Consider the following 17,397-nt stretch of genomic DNA (forward strand, 5'->3'; position numbering starts at 1 on the left):
CTACAAAACCCAGACTATATCGCAAGTTCCTTTCGTCCAATAGGAACCCCCCATGTAGTGAGGCGCGGAGGCCGGCTCTCGCAACTCAAGATGGCGGACGAGAGTGAGACAGCAGTGAAGCCGCCGGCACCTCCGCTGCCGCAGATGATGGAAGGGAACGGAAACGGCCATGAGCACTGCAGCGATTGCGAGAACGAGGAGGAAAACAGCTACAGCCGGGGGTAACGATATCCTCGGAGTCCAGTTCCCGTCCAGTCTCCCACAACCTGGGTCTCTGGGGTGCGGGGAAGTCACCGGGAGCTTAGGGTAACCCCACCCCCATATTCTAATTGGCTGAGACATTGGGATCCTGCCTGGCGATTGGTTGCTGTCTTTGTCATTTAGCAGGGTGGGTGCTCAGTATATTAAGGGCCGGAGACATTCAATACTTTTATTATATAAAAGTTCTTCTGTGTAATGTTCCACTCGTGTGCTTCTCCCGCGTTCAGGGAAAAGAGCATGTTGGACGATGGTTTTCGATGGCACAACACGGGTCAATCTAACAGTACAGTTCAAAGGGAACGTTACTTATAGAGGTGTGTGAACAACGTGATTAGCAATAAACGAATAATAAAACATTTCGCTGCAGCTCACTTTCAATGAGGAAATATATCAGGTTGTACAAACCATAATTATGTTGTAAAATATCACTAACAGGAGAATCTCAAAATACAAACTTACCTTATAAACCCTAGAGTGTAATTACTGTATGATAATGTTTTGGTGTGTACAGTGCCCGTTGTTCTAGATAATCTATAAGTTTCCTGAACAGTATATAATTAGGTCTTCTAGGATCTTTGCTCTGTTTACTTTGTTGAAATAGCCTCAAAACTTCAAGAAATTGCGTGATGGTGCAGCTTGGACAGGGATTGGAAGTGGGCTTAATACTGCATCTCCTGTACTTCTCTTGCCTGCTAGTGATTGTTTGTTACTTGGGCAGAAGAAATTAATCAGGCGTTTCAGTGTTGAGTTCTGTTTCCAAATCAGTTTTCATTCTTGTAAGCCACACCCTGTCATTCTTCTTTCTTCATATTGTTACAGTAACTGGTGCTGAAGCTCTGTCCCTGTCTATATTTCTGTGTATGTTTTTTAACGGAAAGTTATGAGACTTTTTGACGTATAACTTTGGGTGAGTCTGTGGTGGTCTGATTTTGTGCGCGCGCGTGTGTGTATGTGTGGTAGTCCCCTTTTCATAGCCATGAAGTCATTTGTAGTATTAGCAGTAGCCTGTAGGTAAAGGTAAAAGGTTGAAATCTTTGGATAAACTTAAAAAAAAAAAAAAATCCACTGCCTTGTAAAGATGGAAGAACAAAGGATTAATTAAGTAGTTTATAATCTGCTTGTGATGAATCCTTAGGTTAAAAGATTTAGCTTTTATGTTCTTTGACCAGCGTTAAAAAAAATCGCAAGAAGAATGTAAAGAAAAAGGAAGTTTGTCAGATCTGGTTTTATAAGACTGTGTGTTCTTTTGCTATAACTCAATAGATGTCATGTAACAAAAGCCTTGAAGTTGGAGATTCCTAAGAAAGGAAGAGCCTTTTAAAGAGGAAATAGGAACAGGAAGAAGGGAAAGTGCAGCCCTCCTGAGTAGAAATCCTAATTATAGATGAGAGCTGTTGAATTCAAAAGTCATTTCAGAAGTGAAAGTAAGGCTTTTTCTTTGCTCTGTGTGTGGTTGCTTTTATTTTTTTCTGCTAAACTGTTGCCCTTACAAGTGTCTATAGCTCTTTAATTGGTTTTATTTCCTATGATCTGTGAATCACTTTGCAAAACTATTTGGCAGAAAGTTCTGTGTTTTATTTATAGTACAACAAAGTGGTAACCTTAAAAAAAAAAAACTTTTTGTTTTGTTGTTATTGTTGTTGTGCATGGTTATATATGGTCTGGTGAACAAATTTATTAGCATCCCAAATCTAGAGGTCTGTATAAATGAGTTTGGAGGTGGCAGGTGAAAAACAGAGGACCTAGCTTGGAGGACAGGCTACTTCGGGCACTAAGAATCTGAAGTGGAGTTAATATTTTCCCATTAATTGTCAGAGGAAATGATTTTGGAAGAGGCAGTGTGGCACGGAAAGAGCATGGATTTTGGGGTCATTCATGGGGTTCAAAGCCTGGTTCTGACACTTAGTTGTCCTATAACCTTGGGAAAGTTACTTAACCTCCAGTTGTAGGGATTAAATGAGATAACCTCGGGAATACAGCCTGGCCCCTCGCTCCTGTTCTTCCTTCAAATCTTCCCTGTCCTCCTTTCCCCAGCTTGTGCTCTTATCACATACCTCGTTTTTGTAGCTTTTATAACAGTAGTTAAATAATGTGTGTCCAGTCCCTGCCTCACCTGATTGTAAGGTGCCTGAGTAGAGGGACCATGTCTTCGAGATGCCTGGCACTTAATGGGCATTCGTGAGTATTTGCTGGATGAACAAATGGCAAATGTTAAAATTCAGAGTTCAGTGTCGGTGGAATTTCTCCTCACTGAGGGGAAGAGTGTCGGATTTTTCTTACAAACACAATTTCTTACCCCAAGTCAGTCTCATTGTGAGCCTTACTACAGTTTCCTGTGAAATACCTACAGAAATTGGGGATCCTCCAATTTGTCCTGGAAGTTTTCCACTGTTTTTTTGGCTTCTTGAAATTTTCTTATCTTAGTATTACTTAAAATGTTTTCAAAAGTGATGTAAGAATTGAAGGGGAGCATCTCCATCTGATGCTAATGAGTCTAAAGTACAATATGCAACAAAAGTTAATGATAGTTCAAACTCACCCTTACTCTCTTAGGCCTTCCTTTCAAGATGGGCTCACAGTACTTTACACCAATGAAAGAACCATAATTAAATAAACATTTGATGAGTATAGATTTCACAAATACATCGAAACACACATATGTGCATATGCATACACGCAGTGTATGTATATGTTTTGTTTTGTGTGTGTGTATTTTTTATGTCTGTATCTGTATAGTTTTTCTGTACGCTATTTTTTTTTTTTTAAATCTACTCAACAAAGGCAGGCAGCATTTTTCCCTGTTACTCGCCTGAGATAAGTTACCCTGAGCAACTGAGAGAAGAGTCAGACTACGATAATTTTTTTTTTCAGGTATAATTTATTTGAGAGAGAGTGTGTGCACACAGGAATTAGGGGAGAAGCAGAGAGAGAATTCCAAGCAGACTTCCTACTGAGTGCAGAGCCCCACTTGGGGCTTGAACCCAGGACCCGTGAGATCATGACCTGAGCTGAAACCAAGAGTGAGACGTTCAACCTACTAAGCCACCCAGGCACCCCCCAGACTAAGATCGTCTTAATGCTGTATCCCCATGCAGTTCACCATTCATCTATATGCTTTAATTTGCTTATTTGTTTTTAGTGAAAGGCTTTCCAAGAATTGTTACTAAAGAATAAACCTTATTAGCTGGCAGTAGATTTTAGTTTTGGGTTGACAAACAAGTAAAGTTTATTTGAATGATTGAAACAGAAAAGGACATTTATATTATTTTGTTCCTGGGATTCTTTTAGAGTTTATTTTGCAATGTCACTGATACCACTGAGATGCAGGTAAGCTATCCTTTTGATAAGGATGTCTCTTTCCCATCCTGCTTTCTTACTCCATGGGGACAGGTTAAGATGAGTTCTTGTCAGTTTTCCTCACTAGTCCTGAGCTGTTATCTCTTATGAAAAAACTTAAGAGAAAACAAAGGGCTTTTTGAAAGGAAATTCCGTAAAGCCAGCCTTGCTTGCTTTTGTTTTATTCTTCAGATTCTCTGAGAGTGGTTCTTTCCATATTTATTTGATGGCTTATAGCTACATCTAGCTCTTGGAAAGAAGAAATCTTTTTCGTCCCTTTTTCTTAATTTCTCCCTTCAGCTTTTGGTTTTTCAAAACTAGATCAAAGCAGAAATGAAAAGAGAAACCTCATCACTGATATCGAATAAGTGTTCTAATTTTATTTCCCAATTAAGTTGCAGTTAAAAAAGAAAGTAATCAAGAGCTGCTTCAAAGAGGAGACTGGAAAGCAGAAGAAATGAAAAGCAAATGAGAGCCTATTTCAGGGAGACTGCTGCTCATGGCACACCAGTTTTGCTGATTTTTCACATTGTCTAACTAATGTGCTCACTCTAAAATTTCCCAGCTTTACCAAGTCTGCGCTTAACCCTTTGCCTGCAGAGTCCGTAGATTTGGGGACCGTAGGTTTAGTCACTTCAGGAGGAGCTCCTTCAGCTCTTCTCTGTAACTTTGTCTAAAATCTCTACCCTGCAAGCCTCTCTTCTGATTCCTCAAGGAAGGTGCTCTAGGGATTGTTGCATTTGAAGCACACAAAACATGGTGTTCTCTTTTGAGAGCACCAAAACAAACAAACAAACAAACAAACTTAAACTAAAATTCTTTGACAGGGTCAGTACTTGCTTAGAAATTTTTTCTACTGCTGCTGACTTTGAGAGGCAGCTGAGGAGGTTACACTGTTGTCAAGCGTTTGATAAATGTTATCTGTTGTTACTATTACTACGTGCTGGCCACTGTGCTAAGCCCTTTCCATGGATTATCTCCTAGACTTCACTTAAAAAGACTGATTTGTCTTTGGTAGTGAGGCTTGGGATTTTCATCTCTACCTCTTCCTTTGTCACCCTGGAGGATCCATTCCGAACTTGCTGGATTTCTTTTCCCTACTGCCTTGATTTCTGCCTCCTGACTCTGCAGCAGTGTTGAGTCCTGTCTTTGGATCCATTCAGTAACCCATGAACTTTCCCACACTAGGGAGCCAGTTGGTGATGGAGATGGCTGACCCCTTTAAACTCTTCTGAATGGACAAGTATCTTTTGCAGAGGTCATTCTAGTGTGTGAAATTTCTGCCAGCAGTGAGTCGTTGCTCAGAAAATTACTGAAAATGGTCTCTGAACAGCATTTGATTTGACCTTGGAGTTGCCAGGTTACAGCGTGGCTCGCCAAAGCAACCCAGAGGATGTGGAATTTACATTTCTGTCTCAATCCCATTCTAAACAGTTTAGTATATCAGAGCTTTTGTGACCCCTAAAAAAAAACCAACAAAACAAACCAGTTATTCTCCATGGCAGGAACTGGCTTGTTCACCCTCAAAATTCTGACCAACTGTCCCAGGAAGGGCAGAGGATGGCAGTAAAAGCAATTTTTGTAATTCCTTCCCACAACCTGCTGTTCTCTTCACAGGCCTTCTGGGGTACCTTGATGGCAGTACTAAAGTGGTTTTGTTTTTTTTTGTTTGTTTTATGTTTCCCATCATCTAGGATTCACACGCAGTCTTTTATATAAATAACTGATGGGTGGGACTGCGGAGTATCGGGTACTGCTGTAAGTGACCCTGCAGTCACAGCAGTAAGAGGATAGGCTTTTGAGACTGAGTCTGACCATGTGGTTTTTGCCCGGGTACCCTCGTATGCCGCTGCATTCACCTTGTTGGGCCTTCTGAGTACCAGTAGGATTATTGGTGAACATATCACACCGCATAAGTAAATGCAGAAGGATTTCCTGATATCCAAAAGTAGAATCAAAAGGATGTTAGAGCCTAGGATTTGTTTAATAGGTTTCTCTGAAAATATTAAATTTTAGCCCAAAGAATTAACTTCTAGTTTATAGGGGTAGAAAATAAGTGACCAGAAATTGTGAATTTTATTTTCTGAACTTTTTTTTTTCTCTGATCTCATAATCAAAACTAAACCTGTGGTCTGTGTTTAAGACACTGGAACCATTTAAAATAGTTTTAGTGGAGCTTTTTTGTTTTAACTTTTATAGGAATAGGACAGGTCCTCAGGAGGGAGAAGATGGCGTATAAGAAAGTTGATAATTTAATAAGAAAGCTGATTATTTAAAATCTCAACCAGTGGCTCAAAAGAGCACAGCATCTCAACACTTTTCTTTTTTTTTTTTTAAGATTTTATTTATTTATTTGACAGAGAGAGACCAGCGAGAGAGGGAACACAAGCAGGGGGAGTGGGAGAGGGAGAAGCAGGCTCCCAAGGAGCAGGGAGCCCGATGCAGGGCTCGATCCCAGGACCCTGGGACCATGACCTGAGCCGAAGGCAGACGCTTAATGACTGAGCCCCCCAGGCACCCCTCCACACTTTTCGTAGACTATTAACACAGCTGTCCTATGGAAACGTTCCTGGAGATGTTTTGCTGACCCTCTTTTGGGCTCCAGCTTTTCAGGGTTTTATTTTAGTCTATTATGCTGGAAAGTGTCAGTCAAGCACATTATTTGTTGAACTCTTAACTGCACTGGGCGCAGCTGGGGGTGCTCTAGGAAACAGCTGTATCAGATGTCCTTATGCTCAGGAAATTTTTAATCTTACTGGGAAGGTAGGAAGCAACACATTATTCTATGTAAAGTATTAAATCATTTGGGAGATCATAATCTTAGCCAGATACCAGTGAGAGCTAGGGTAGTCAGGAGGCTTTCTGGATAAAGCGTGGCTCACTCTCCTCCTTGCCTTTAGTACGTGCTCCTCTGGTACACAGAAATTTGTTTTAAGGCCTTGTGTGATGGAAGAGTGTCTTTTGGCTTTGGAGGAGTCTCAGATAAATTCCCACAGAAACAAGACCGAGGTGTTTGGGAAGGAATGGTCCGTGTCTTTAGAGATTGGAGGCTTGTCCTTGGATACCAGTTGGTTAGTTGGTGACCAGTTTGCCTCACGTGTCTGGGCCTTGGTTTCCTCTTCTGTGAACAGCAAGTTAAGCTGGGTGGCCCTGAGATCTTACCGGCCCTGGTGGCTGAGCTTGCACTCCCCCACAATAACAGCTTTCTGTTCCCCAATCCTGTACCTTTCGAGTGGATTTTGTTACCCAGTAGGATGGAGAGGAGGCCTGTGTTATGGACCCTGCCTGCTTGTCGTGTTATCTGGAAGTTCTGTGCTTGAGCTGCTCATCTGTCAGCGTGCCCTTCCTTCCCGCCCACTCACACATCCTGGCACTGCATTCTGTTTCTAGAAATCAGCACTGAGGCTCATTTTCTATCTCCTCCTCCGAGCCCTGACTTTTTACCAGAGCATCCATGGGATTTTTGTGTTTGAGCTTAGAATATCTTGGCCTTCATTTTAAAAAAGGACATTTCTTGGGACTCTTGGCTGGTTCAGTCAGTAGAGCATGACCCTTGATCTTGGGGTCGTGAGTTCCAGCCCCAAGTTGGACATAGAGCCTACTTAAATAAAAAAAATTTTTTTAATGACATTTTTATAAGTAATTTTTTTAAAAGATTTTATTTATTTATTTGACAGAGAGAGCCACAGTGAGAGAGGGAACACAAGCAGGGAGAGTGGGAGAGGAAGAAGCAGGCTCCCCACTGAGCAGGGAGCCCCATGCGGGGCTCGATCCCAGGACCCTGGGATCATGACCTGAGCTGAAGGCAGACGCTTAATGACTGAGCCACCCAGGCGCCCCTTAATGACATTTTTTTATTGCTTGTCTTCCCTGTTCCTGGCTCTGTCATTCTGCTAATTTGTCCCATATTCGCTAGGTTGGTCATTAATGACTTGAGTTTATCAACTTTAGAGTGTTAACTTCAAAACTTTTATGTGAACTCCTATGTCCATTTCCATTGTAGGGAGCCCCCTTTTCCCCAGGAAGGCAGGTTTCACTAATTCTTTGCTCATTATTTTGGAACCAAATGAACCAAAGTCAGACTTTGATTTTATGTATTCCATGGTTCTGGCCCATCTCTTTGGAGTGTGTAAAGGTGCCTGGCAGGCTTAGAGTGCTCTCTAAGAGATTGCTATTTCAGTTTGCAGAATCCCCACACACCCTGGGATGTCCACCCGCTGGGTGTGGACTTCAGGTCCCTTTAAAAATGATGCGAATTCTTAGAGAAGGTCTAGCGTGCTTCAGTGGGGTCCTCTGGTGTGGTTCTCCCTAAATCCAAACTGAAGCTCTTCTTTGAAATGGTGTTGGCGGCTTCCTGGGAGGCTTCTTGAAGACTTACTCTCAAAGCTTCTGAGCTTGGTTTCTTTTGAATAATTAAAATTACTGTAATCACCTTGAAAACTAAACCCTAGTGAGCTCTTTGGAAATCTCTTCTCGGGGCGCCTGGGTGGCTCCGTTGGTTACGCATCTGCCTTCCGCTCAGGTCATAAACCCAGAGACACCCAGGACTGCACCCAGTCTGCTTCTCCCTCCTCCCCTCACCCCACTTGTGCTCGCACTCTCTCTCTCAAATAAATAAAATCTTCGGAAAAAAAGAAAAAAGAAATCTCTTCTCTGAGTCAGTGGTCCTCCTATCTGGGTTGCTGACTGGAAGACCATGGTGAGCTCATCATGTGTTCTCGTGGACGTAGTTCAGTACCTGGCAGCTCCCTGAAAACGACTCTTTTAACTTCCCTTTGTTATTCATCTATCTCTGTGCCTGCTGTACAAGTTGAAACAGGATTGTTGCTCAGTAGCTGCGTGTGCGAATTCAAGGCAGTACAAGGAAAATGAAATTCGCTCTCTGGCTTTAGTGTGGGTCTTGGAGTTTGTCAGGCTCGTGTGTTGATGATGCATAAAAGAGAACAAGAGTTCAGTCTAAGATCCTCCCACAAAAGTGGGGTCCCCGATGGCTGCTCAGAAGTGTTTCCACTGAAGAGAGAGAAAGGCAGGAAGGTAGTTCCTTAGTGATTTGCTTGTGAAGATTTCTGAAGTTGGAGAAAGTAATTTCTTCTATTTTCCTTATGTGAAAATGTGTTTAGTAAGTATCCAGAAGGTTGATACACAGCAGTTCTTTGCCTTCACCTTCTTTTATCCATAGAATTTTTTTTTTTATTAAAAGATTTTATTTATTTATTTGAGAGCTAGAGAGAGCACAAGAGGGGGGAGCGGGAGAGGGAGAAGCAGACTCCCTGCTGAGCAGGGAGCCCGATGCGGGACTCGATCCCGGGACTCTAGGATCATGACCTGAGCCGAAGGCAGTCGCTTAACCAACTGAGCCACCCAGGTGCCCTATCCATAGAATTTTTTAAAAATATTTTTTTATGGTAATTCATATACAGGAACCACGTAACTCATTCCGTAAGCTGAAGTGAAGGGCTTGTACATTGTATCAGTGGTGGGGCACTGCTTTGTTTCTTAACATCAACCAGTTTTTAAATTTTATAATGCTCCATATAATCTTGAGACTGAAGTGAGAATATGTCTGGAATTTAAAAACCACATAGAGTTGTTATAGGCTACAAATAGGCCTGTAGATGATAACATTGAATTACTAAGTGGAAAAAATTTTCTTTAGGCCATCCAAATGACTTCCTGGTTCCTGTACTTTGCCATGGCCTTGGGGGTTTTGCAGAGCATCTGGTTTTAAGGAGTTTACCTTATTCCCCCTCTGATTGTTATCGGTCTTCCTTTCATGGTATGCCTTCTGTGTCCCATTAAGATAATACGTAGGAGGTGCACTTGGACTAAAGTAACCTCCAGCCTTTACTGGATCTCCCTGACTTCGTAGTCTGTCTCCCTGCGTTGGGTGCAGGCAGTTATTCCAGGGCGGGGCGAAGGAAGAGTGAATGAGCTAGCCAGGAACTGAGGGTTATGGGCTTACGGAAAAGTTAGGCTTGATGATACCTTCCCGGGTAAGAGGCTGCTGTCACTGTAGGCTTTCTAGCATGGGAGGGACACACTTTCTAGTACGGAAAGCCTTTTCACAGAGTTGAGTCCCACAGCTGACAGGACCTTACGATGTTGCAGAAAGATGGCAAAGTCAGGGAGATCCAGCACGGGCTGGAGGTAACTTTAGTCCAAGTGTAAGGTCATGAAGTCTGGATGCCAGCGCTCCTCCCAGGCCTAGGAATAGGTACCTCTCCCACAGGAGATGGCAGCTCATGGCTGCAGATTCCTTCTCCCTTACACAGTACCACTTGCTATGAGAGAATGATTAATATTCATAATCACGCCAAGACATTTTAAGGCCAGGTATACTTTGCGAATTATAAAATAAAGCTTAAATGGAATTTATCGTAATGGTATGGAAAATGCATTATTTATACTATTTTAATTCTTTGAAAATTGGTTATCTAGAATATACAGCTAAAACCCTGCACTTTTAGCGGATCCTGCAGATTAGGGTTCACTGTATTGTCAGGTGGGACTACTAATTTTGACTTTGTAATGGAAGATTTCCAGGGAAGATGGCAGAGTAACATTAGGCATTACTTTCAGGCCAACAATGCCAAAATCAGTTTAGACATGACAGAAACCAACTGTAGTTGACCCTTGAACAGCATGGGTTTGAGCTGCACAGGTCTACTTACGTGTGAACTTTTAACAACACAGCACTATAAATGTTATTTTCCTTAGGCTTTCTCGATAATATTGTTTCTAGCTTAGTTTACTTGAAGAATATAGTATATAATACAACTAGAAAATCTGTGTTAATTAGCATGTTATCAGTAAGGCCTCATCAACAGTAGGCTATTAATAGCTAATTTTGGGAGAGTCAAAAGTCGTATGCAGATTTTCAACTGGGGGGGGTCAACACCCCAGCCCCTGTGTTGTTCAAGGGTCATCTGTCCAGCCATAATTAGGAAAGCTAAGCTGCAAGGTGAACCTTAAAATTCATCAATAAAATAAAGGAAACCCAATACAAAGGTAAAATAAAGGAAACCCAGAAATCAACAAGAATTGGGAAAAGGGAGCAAATGAATGGAAAATGTGAAGGAAACACAGTATAATATGATTGGTGTCTCAGTAAAGATGTTGAGAGACCTCAGAAAACCATAATAAAAGGCTGTAGGAGACGTTCAGATGTGGCTATGAGACTGTTTTTTGCTGCATTCGTGGGGTGTGTCATGCAGAGGGCCTCTCCCCTTTACTGGGCTCACAGGCACGCTTCATGTAGTCGCTTTGTGGCAGGAGTGGGTGGGTGCTTCACTGTTCTTTTCCCCAGATCCCAGGTACTGGGTTTTGCCTGTGGCGATCACCGGGTCTGAGCCAGCTGACAGTCGCCCTAGGTCCTGCAGGCTTGATTTCGGCAGTGCTCACAACTGTTTCACTAGCTTGGACACAGATCGCGGCAATGTGAAACTGCCTTTTTCCTCCTTTCTTCCTCCCTTTGCAGTACTGCCTTGAGCTTTAGATCCAGCTGGGGAATTTCACTAAACCTGATGCACTGGGAGAGTGGGAGTGGGGATGAGGAAGGGTGTCCAAAAAGACTGCTTTGGGCTGTCATCATTTTAAATTCAGGGCTCTAAGGAAGTGGTGGTGGTAGGAATGCCCTGTTACCAATTGTCATTCGCCTTTGGTTACAGCACTCTAGCAATCGGAAGAAAATAAACATCAAATAAAAGCAAGAATTGAAAAGTTCTTTCCAAACAAATAGGACATTTCTGGCACAGGCCCCCCTCCCACCCTACTCTCACCCCCCCCGAGCTGGTGGGAGTGAGGGGAGCCGCGTTTGGTGGTGTCCTCCAGATGCCCCTCTGGGGCCTGGATTCTCCAGTCGTCTTCTGAAGCCAACAGGCCTGATCAAGGAAGATCGGGCTTCACAGAAAGCTCTTTGTCAGTGTAGCTCAAAACAGATGATTTTTTAAAAACCCTGCATCAGTATTTACTTTGTCTTAACAGTGGTTTGAGTCCAGCCAATGACACTGGAGCCAAAAAGAAGAAAAAGAAACAAAAAAAGAAGAAAGAGAAAGGCAGTGAGACAGATTCAGCCCAGGATCAGCCTGTGAAGGTAACAAGGAGGCTCTGTTTTCGTGTGACTGAGAGTTGCTTTTTCAGAGGAGAGAGTTTGGGGGTCAATGTATAGGAACAATTCAGATTGACCATCTCCACTGGTATTACTTCAAGATGGAGGAGTTGGACCCCTCTGCGGCCCTCTGCTGCCCTAGACCTAGGTGATGAGACTGCTCTCGGTACCTTAAGAGCCACAGCAGGTTAGACACTGTCTCCTGAGCACGTTGCCCCCTCAGTACACACAGGTACAGGGCTGCATGTGGTGCTGTGTGAGGCGCCTGAGAGCGATCCCGCTTGACGGCCCCTGCCGCCTAGAGCAGTGGTTCTCCGTCCTTTCTGACTTGAGTCCCCGCCACGGGGAGAAGAAAAGGCCTGCTCTTTTTAAGGCCACCCTTTATGTATTGCAAGCATTCTCTGATTGCCGTAGTCCTTGCGCTGGAAACCGCGCGGGTCGCACAGAGTGCACTGCTGAGCTCCACAGCTGAGAACCACTGGCCTAGACCAGACGACCTAAGACTGACACACTGACCTGAAACCCGGAAGTATGGGGAGGGATTGGTTTGTTTTGTACATTTAACAAAGAAAACCTTTTCTTTCAGGTTAAGTGCTGCCCCCTTCAGAGTAGACCCCAGGAGAAGCTTGAACATATAATCCCTCTCAGAATTACCTCTAGCACAGTGTCTAAGCCTCACAAGAAATCCAGTCTCACTCCAGTATACCCACACTTTGTTTTATGCCACAAATGTTGTACTCCAGCTTGAATCTCCTACCTTGTTGAGAAATGACTTCAAGTGCTTTTTTTACTGTTCTCAATATTAAATCCCCTACAGGGAAAAAAATAAAATCAAACACCATTATTGACCACCATGTCGGCCAGGTTCTTGCCAGGCACTTCATTTAAATCCATCCTAAACCTTCAACATCCCTACCAGGGAGGAGGGGGTCTTCTTCATTTTAAAGATGCGAGCAGTGGGGTGCCTACCTGGCTCAGGTGGTAGAGCATGCAACTCTTTTTTTTTTTTTTCTAAGATTTTATTTATTTGAGAGAGCACGTGTGCACACAAGCAGGGGAAGGCGCAGAGGAAGAAGGAGAAGCAGATACCCCGCTGAGCAGGGAGCTCAACCTGGGGCTCGATCCCAGGACTCAATCCCAGGACTCAGTCCCAGGACTCCGGGATTATAACCTGAGCTGAAGGCAGACACTTAACCGACTAAGCCACCTAGGGCCCTGAGCATGCAACTTTGATCTAGGAGTTGAGAGTTTGAGCCCCACGTTGGACATAGAGCCTACTTAAAAAAAAAATAATTTAAAGATGAGAGCAATGGCTCAGCCAGGTCATTGGGTCAGGGATTCTAGCCCAAGCCCATGCTTTGGCTTTAGAGACTTTTACTTGTTTCATGAGTTTGTCTGGGGGTGGGTATTCGGAAGACTTCACAGGTATTTGAGCTCTAGCGTGTGTCAGAATGGTTCACTTTGGAATTAGAAACATTTAACAAAATACCATTTACATAGCCTCCCTTTCCCTCTTTGTGAGAGGGGTGCAGTTCAATTGTCAAGAATTTAGGAAAAACTTAACAAGAGGAAGAAAAAATCCCTTGTCCTACCTCCCAGGAATAAGCAATGTAAACATGTTAGTTTATGTTCTCCCTGTCCTTCTCAATCTAAATTTAAGAAAATGGTACAGTAAAAATACCAGGAGAAATTATGAGTATTTTTAGATAATTGTAAGCCTGACATAAGACCTGGAAGTCATAAAAGAAAAATTGACAAATTTAAATAATCTCTGTAGAAGTTAAAAAGATAACAGACTGGGAAAATATTTGTAGTATTTGAATCAGCCAATTTAAAATAATGAAAAGAGTAGGCAGTTTACACAATTAAAAATACATGTTCAATCAGTATATGAAAAGATAAATTGACAAAAAAATTAATATTTTTTTTCCTCCTAGATTAGTAGAGTTTAAGATTTGGTAAATCTAATGATGAGGGTCAGGAGAAACACGTGCTCACTGGGTTATTAACTCATACTAAGTAAATGAACACAGTGTTCTTTGGATTATTAATCGATATTCCCATTTTAGAGAGCAAATTGACAATATCCATTACAATTTCAAATGTGCATATCCTTTGACCCAGAAAATCTCTTTCTTAGACTTTATCTGGCGGGAATACATATCCCAGTGAGCAAGAAGAGATGTACAAGAAAGTTCATTATGGCATTTTTTGTAAAGCTGAAGAACAAAATCACGAAAATGCCCATCAGCGAGGGACTTGCTGAATATATTGTGGTCTGTCCACAAAGTGGACTCAGTTCGGATGAGCAGGGCTGCGTGTCCACATGGAAGGGTCTCTAAGACATAGTGTTTTTTATTTTTTTAAGATTTTATTTGTCAGAGAAAGAGCACAAGCAGGGGGAGTGTCAGGCAGAGGGAGAGGGCAAGGGCACTGAGCAAGGAGCCCAATGTGGGGCTTGATCCCAGGACCCTGGGATCTTGCCCTGAGCCAAAGGCAGCCGCTTAACCGACCGAGCCACCCAGGCATCCCTAAGACTTAGTGTTTAAGGAAGAACAGCATGTAGAATAATACCATATGACCAATTCTAGTTTTTTGAAAATTGTGCGTGTGTGTGCTTGGAGCTTGCATGCAAAAAAGTCTGAAATTATTTTTGCCTCTTCTCACCCTACACCTCCTAAATTAAGACTGTTGATGATAAGGATTATATTTAAGGGGCGGGATTGCTGGGTGTTTACTTTCTATATGTAGTATATATTTCTGCATTGTTTGAAATTTTACACTGAGCATGTATTCCTTTTGCAACCAAACATCATGAGGCTAAGAAGGAGAAACCCCGTAGGAAGCACCCACCCTTCAGAGAGCCCATCGCCAACCGCTCTTTCTCTGGTTGTCATATGACATCTGACCTCTGGGTTTGGGATGGAGGAACCATACCCCTTCCTTAAGTTGCACCCCTTAACTCTTATACTTGTGATTAATCAAAAGTGCTTATTAACATAATGAGCCTTTTCTCTCCCCAACTTTATCTCATCCAGATGAACTCTTTGCCAGCCGAGAGGATCCAGGAAATACAGAAGGCCATTGAACTGTTCTCAGTGGGTCAGGGGCCTGCCAAAACCATGGAGGAGGCTAGCAAGCGAAGCTACCAGTTCTGGGACACGCAGCCTGTCCCCAAACTGGGTATGTATGTGCTTTCTTCCCCAGGCGATGGGGAAGGATGTGTCTTAGCTGTGTTTCGGGTGCCACACCGAATTTGTAGGGGGAAGGTGGTAGAGTCCTGGCGTTCCTTGGTGGTTATTTTTAGAGGGTGGTCCTAAAAATGCTGTATAGAAAACACTAATGCTCAGGGACCTTACTGTTTCACAGGAGTACATACTGAGAACAAGTACTGATTCCTTTAGTCCATCATCATCTACTACAAATCTACAAAGAAAAACAGGCCGAGTGGGGTTGTGTGCCCACGGGTCTGTCTTCCCACAGAGATTTTGTAGAGAGACCTTCTTGTTTATCGGGCAGATGTCTGGCCCTGGGGTGGGCTAAGTCCCCAGCCCTTCCCCCCCCCCTTTTTTTTTTTAAGATTTTACTTTATTTATTTGAGAGAGGGAGAGGGCACAAGCAGTGGGGAGGAGCAGAGGGAGAAGAAGCAGCAGACTCCCTGCTGAGCAGGGAGCCCGATGTGGGGCTTGATCCCAGGACCCTGAGATCATCACCTGAGCTAAAGGCACATGCTTAACCAACTGAGACACCCAGGCGCCACCCCCCCCCCCAAGCCCTTTCCCTTTGTCTCTCAGCCAGTGCATGCTTCCCAACTACACGTAACTTGACATTTTGCTTAACAGTGATGGCTCAACCCCGGGAATGCCCTGTGCAGGTCTGTTTGGCACCCTTTAAAAAAGCTGTACTGAGCTCTTAAAGGGATGGGACAAGCAGGAAAACTCAAAGGATTTTAGAGAGACCGACATAGTAGAGTTAGAGATGCCTGCTGAGATTGAGCCACAGCTAATGTTGATGGCTAACTTCAGATGTCACTGTTGACAGAAAATTTCTGGAGCGGTTGCACCATGATTCTGGACCTATTGATGGCCCAATGCCTATTTTCTCTGTGACTGAGAAAGTGTGCTGAGAAGACATGCGTTCAGATACCAAACATAAGTGACTGGTCTTTTCCAGAATGTTTGCGGGGGGCGGGGGCAGGGCAGGGCCAAAGACTGGAGAGGGGAGAGGAGCAGTTACGCCCACAGAGATGATCTATTCCAGAGGTGGGGTCTCTGTGATAATTGGGCAGTACTACTCAAAGCGTGGTCCTCAGACCAGCAGGGTGGGCATTGCCTAAGAGCTTATAGACATGCAAATTCTCAGGCCCCACCTCAGACCTGTAGAATCGGAACCTGGAGGGCATTTGTGTCCACTTTGCAGGTTTCAGACACTGCTCTAGAGCAGATGCAGTTCTTGGACAGCTCAGTCACAGTCCAGAAGCAAGCACTGCCTAGATGTGAGGAGTGGTGATTCGGCAGCCGGCGCTATTCCAGAACCCTGGCCCGACCCATCTGCCTTGTCTGTCAGGCTGCCCAGGTCAGCCAGGTCCTAGGCCCACTGGCTAAGCCCTCCAGCAAGGCTTTGGGTCACAGTAATGCTGTTAGTAGGGCATTACCAGGAATGAGTCCCATTGACCACTCCCCGCCAAGGAGCAGGAAGAATGTCGAGAGCAACACGCTCTCCCTCAAAGTGAAATGCTTGGTGAGGCATTTTGTGGTGCTGCCAGGCATCTTGGCCCAGTTTTCAGATGGGTTTTGGGGTTTTTGGTCCAATTTTATTTTTCATTAAGAATTTGCAAATGGGTAACTTAGCTCCATTCTTCATAGAGATGAATTGGGGTCCATGGACTTCTGTTCCTCGTCAGTCCAGGTACTCTATGTAAATGTACAGAGTGCTCCAGTTCTGTTGTCAGAAAGTTTGTGAGAAAGCCACACAGGTGCTGTAGGAGCCCCGACGCCCTCGGGAAAGTGGAACGAGCTCAGCTGTATTTCTTCTGGATGTGCCTCCTGGGCCATGTGTGGTGTGGGGCCCTGGGGGGAGGGCTGTTGCTCTGAGCACCTGACCAGTCTGCCTTTCAGGTCCGCGGTCAGGCCCAGAGGAAGGCTTCCGTTGTTTTCGTGAGGCAGCCGGCAGAGAGCAGCACGTTGGAGGCTTCATTTGGTCCGCGTGGCTGAGGCCCCAGCCTAGTTCTCCTCGGAGCAGTGCCACTTACAGCTTCTTGCCATGATTTTTCCTACCAGTGGTGGGAGATGGTACCGGTGGCCATGAAGCCTGTCAAGTGTCCTGTTTACTCCCCACCTTGTTGGGAGAGGTGTGATTCGGTTGTATTCCACTGAAGAGACCTGGAATTTTTTAGAAGTTTACAGTCCTAAAGTCGCCATCGAAGGGCCTTCTGAACAGCAGCTGTTTTAGGCTGTGTGACAGTGACAGTTCTGTGTTCCCAAATATATGCACAGTTCTGTTCCCAGATAAACTTTTGATCCCCTCCGTGGTTTGGAATTTTGCCACTCTTAGATTCGTTTGTACAAGTAACTGCTCCCCAAGGGAGAGCTCAGACTTGTACGTGGTTTTTCTGGGAAGCCTCCCCACTCTCACTCTCTTCCTTGTCCTCTCCGTTTGCTTTAAAGTCTTCCAGATCTCACATTCTTTGCTTC

The 17,397-nt window shown here is 44.0% G+C and overlaps 1 protein-coding gene across 2 annotated transcripts in view; it reads left to right on the forward strand.

Moving 5' to 3' along the window:
• Nucleotides 1-59: 59 nt before the first annotated feature.
• Nucleotides 60-17,397, forward strand: part of NMT1 (N-myristoyltransferase 1) — a 32,060-nt gene continuing 14,722 nt past the window's right edge. For both annotated transcript variants that reach the window (XR_003525301.2, XM_027625964.2), the window contains exons 1-3: nucleotides 60-221; nucleotides 11,581-11,689; nucleotides 14,743-14,887. Coding sequence is in view for 1 of the 2 variants with exons in the window: in XM_027625964.2 (XP_027481765.1) it covers nucleotides 91-221; nucleotides 11,581-11,689; nucleotides 14,743-14,887 (385 nt within the window). In the remaining variant the exon portion in view is untranslated. The remainder of the gene's footprint in view (nucleotides 222-11,580; nucleotides 11,690-14,742; nucleotides 14,888-17,397) is intronic.

Source organism: Zalophus californianus, chromosome 16 (genome assembly GCF_009762305.2).
Source record: "Zalophus californianus isolate mZalCal1 chromosome 16, mZalCal1.pri.v2, whole genome shotgun sequence".
In the NCBI taxonomy this organism is placed as follows: domain Eukaryota; kingdom Metazoa; phylum Chordata; class Mammalia; order Carnivora; family Otariidae; genus Zalophus; species Zalophus californianus.